Source organism: Camelina sativa, chromosome 9 (assembly GCF_000633955.1).
Source record: "Camelina sativa cultivar DH55 chromosome 9, Cs, whole genome shotgun sequence".
Taxonomy (NCBI): domain Eukaryota; kingdom Viridiplantae; phylum Streptophyta; class Magnoliopsida; order Brassicales; family Brassicaceae; genus Camelina; species Camelina sativa.
The window spans coordinates 24,689,866-24,692,869 of NC_025693.1; the positions used below are offsets into that span (position 1 = coordinate 24,689,866).

Genomic DNA, 3,004 nt, shown 5'->3' on the forward strand with positions numbered 1-3,004 from the left:
AATGTTCCCCGTGATTCATTCCCTAGATTTTAACAAGTATAACTTTTACCTTTTATATTCTATATTTCTCCGATTGCGGAACATTTGTGCTAACTCTTTCTTTAGATAACTTTTTATAGTGTTTTTGTTAAATTCCACAAAACTTATTTGATACCAATGTTACTATGTTAGGTAGATATACAATTTTAAAGTTGCCACAATGAACGTAGAGGAACCAAAGAAAGCATAAATACCAAAAACTACGATTAAAAGACTTATGAATAAGAAATAAACAAAATTATACAACCAGCAAAAACTTGAAAAAGACATCAATTCTAAACCGCGAAGCTTGGAGATTTACGAAATTGCATTAGTTCCAAATAACTCGAGTCTTCATCGTTGTTGCCAAAAACAAACGGCGAACCTTCAAACCTGAAGACAAAGGCTGCCTAAACCCGGAATCGCTAGAGAGGACTAATAGCAAGACTTGAAGTTTCATTCCTTACGGTTCAGACAAAAGTTAGAATCTAAACTGTTCTCTTCTAAGATTCCAAGTGTCACACCAACTCGCTTCTTTCCACATAAGCACAAGGCAAAGAAAACATGTACTTTAAAATTCATTTTGGGTTGCATAAAGCTGGCTAATAACTTATCTCGAGCTAGTGGAGATGTCATCAAAGAAGAAATCATGATGATTATATAGGAAAACAAAGACAAACCGAAATTACAGGAATCATGTTTTTATAATTTTTTTCGGCAGCATGAATTAAGGAGCTTGAGCTCTTTTTTGCAAGATGATGATAGGTGTTTCCCCTTTTCTCATCATGTCTCGGAAACTCGAACTCAAACACAAATCTATACAACAAATCATAACCTGAGAAGAAAGAAATAAAACCTTATCCTAAGAATATTAAATTATCTAAAAGAAACCATTTCTTATTTCATCTTTCTCTTGCGGTCACACCAATATCCTTGTCCCTTGTCTTCTGATCTGTCCTATGGACGGATTGCTTGAACGCTACGGTTGGAGCGATTCTGCAGTTTCTCCTTTGATGCTCGAGAACAAGCTCCCCGGCTAACCAGTCGAGCTTCTCGAAATTACTTTGTTCATCGATTCTTTTACCTCCAAACAAAACCGATTCTACATTCTTTTGCTTCAGCATCTCCTCCGCTACTCCCACCAGCATATTCACATTGCTCCCACTAGGGTCGGTGTCTATGTTTGGACTGCAAGGTCCTAAGCTCGACCCATTCGCCTGCAACAAAACCCATCAATTCATTATAACTACACAACACATCAAAATTATCTGTGAAAAAAACACCTACAAGTACGTACATTACATAATCCAACTTGAAAGTTTCATTTGAGACAAACAAAATATCATGATGATATTATCATCCAACAACATTCCTACTAGGTCAAATTGGATCATCACAAGTAATGAGCATTTTGACAATACCTGAATGCGAACATAGTTGCTACTGCGGCAGTGACCAAAAGCCATGGCCACAGCTTGATCAACGGTGTCAGCAGCAGCGTCATTAGAAATAAGAGCCGCGGGGCGAGCCCAGTGCTTAGCCGTCCACTTGATAATCCGGTCGTATTCATAGCTAACGTGAAGCAACTGACCCATACCAAGAGAGAGAACAAGCAGATCCTCAACTCCTCGCACAAAGGGAAACTCGTGCTTGTTGTGGAGCACGTGCGTGATTGCAGCGGCCGTGGGGTTGCTCATGGCTAATCCTCCACCAACGGCCACGCACTCGGTGCGACCATCAACGGACTTCATCACCAACGGGTCAAAAACACCAGGCTCAGCGCAAGTAGCTCTACAAACCTCCCAGAGCCTAAAGTCAAAGCCGTCCGTCTCAAGTGCGTCGGCGCGTGAGAAGAGAAACGGGGCAGAGCTTTTGAGGTCGTAGCAAGGAATAAGCACAGGCTTAAGCGTGTCCTTTAAGGTAAGCTCCGAGAAAGACTCCTTCATCACTTTGTTCAACTTGGCCGACCCGGTTCTCATCATGACCCGTTTCAAGATCCCTCGTCGTCCTCCTCGTCCTCGTCCGTAAAGACCCTTGGCGTTTTTGGTGAGGAACTGCCACGTGTCATCGGCTGTGAAGATGGGACGGTAACCGTCTCTTGAACCGAAGAGCATCGCTGTGTAAATCCCACCAATACCGGACCCGGCGGCTACATCAAAGTAATCGGCGATCCGGGCATTCGGGTCACCCGATTTCGATTTCAGAGCGTGCTCAAGGTAAGCCAAAGCCTTGCCGGGAAAAATCCCTCTCATCCCACCTCCGTCGATGCTAAGGATACATACTTTACCTCTCTGGTTCTTAACCGACCCAGCCGAATTAGCGGGTTCGGGTTTGATTTTGGGCTCGTCGTCGCCGTACCCGAAAAGAAACTTGCTCTCAAGAATGGAGAAAATCTCGTAGCTGAGTTTGTCTGTATCGATGCTAGGTTCCTCCTCCTCCTGCTGCATAATTTTAATATTATTATCATCATCATTCGCCGCCGACGACTTAGAAGCCTCCGTAGTAGCTCCGCCTCTCTGTTTAATTAAATGCTTAACGGAAGCAGTGGCGGTGGGTTTATTTCGTACTCTATGCATGATGATTGATAGAAAAATCAATACTTCCTTCTTACCCACAAATTTAAGACATATATATGAACAACAACAACAACAACAAACAACAACAAGAGAGTTTTCAGACCAAACCCACACAAGTCTTGGACTTTTTTTTTTTTTTTTTTTTTTTGGTCAAAAAAAAAATTAAAAGAGTATGGTAACTTTCTTCTTCTTCCCTCTCTTCTCAAAAATTCAAAAAAAAAAACAAAAAAAAAGCTGAAGAAAGAAGAATGAAGAACACAGGAGTTACAGAGGATGTCTGTTGTTTTGTTGTATATATATATAGCGCACGCTTTACTTAAAACCTCCCCCCACCAAACCCATCAGATTGAAGAGAATAGGAGAAAGGAGAGAAGGCAGACAAAACACGGACTATTTAAAGTACTAATCAA

General features: G+C 41.6%; 1 protein-coding gene across 1 annotated transcript; it reads right to left on the bottom strand.

Annotated features, from left to right (window-relative positions):
- LOC104712105 (patatin-like protein 7) lies at positions 651-3,004 on the bottom strand. Its single transcript, XM_010428925.2, has 2 exons — positions 1,440-3,004; positions 651-1,235 (listed from the first exon to the last, which is right to left on the bottom strand). Exons 1-2 carry the CDS (start codon positions 2,592-2,594, stop codon positions 921-923), a joined length of 1,470 nt encoding a protein of 489 aa, XP_010427227.1. The 5' UTR covers positions 2,595-3,004; the 3' UTR covers positions 651-920.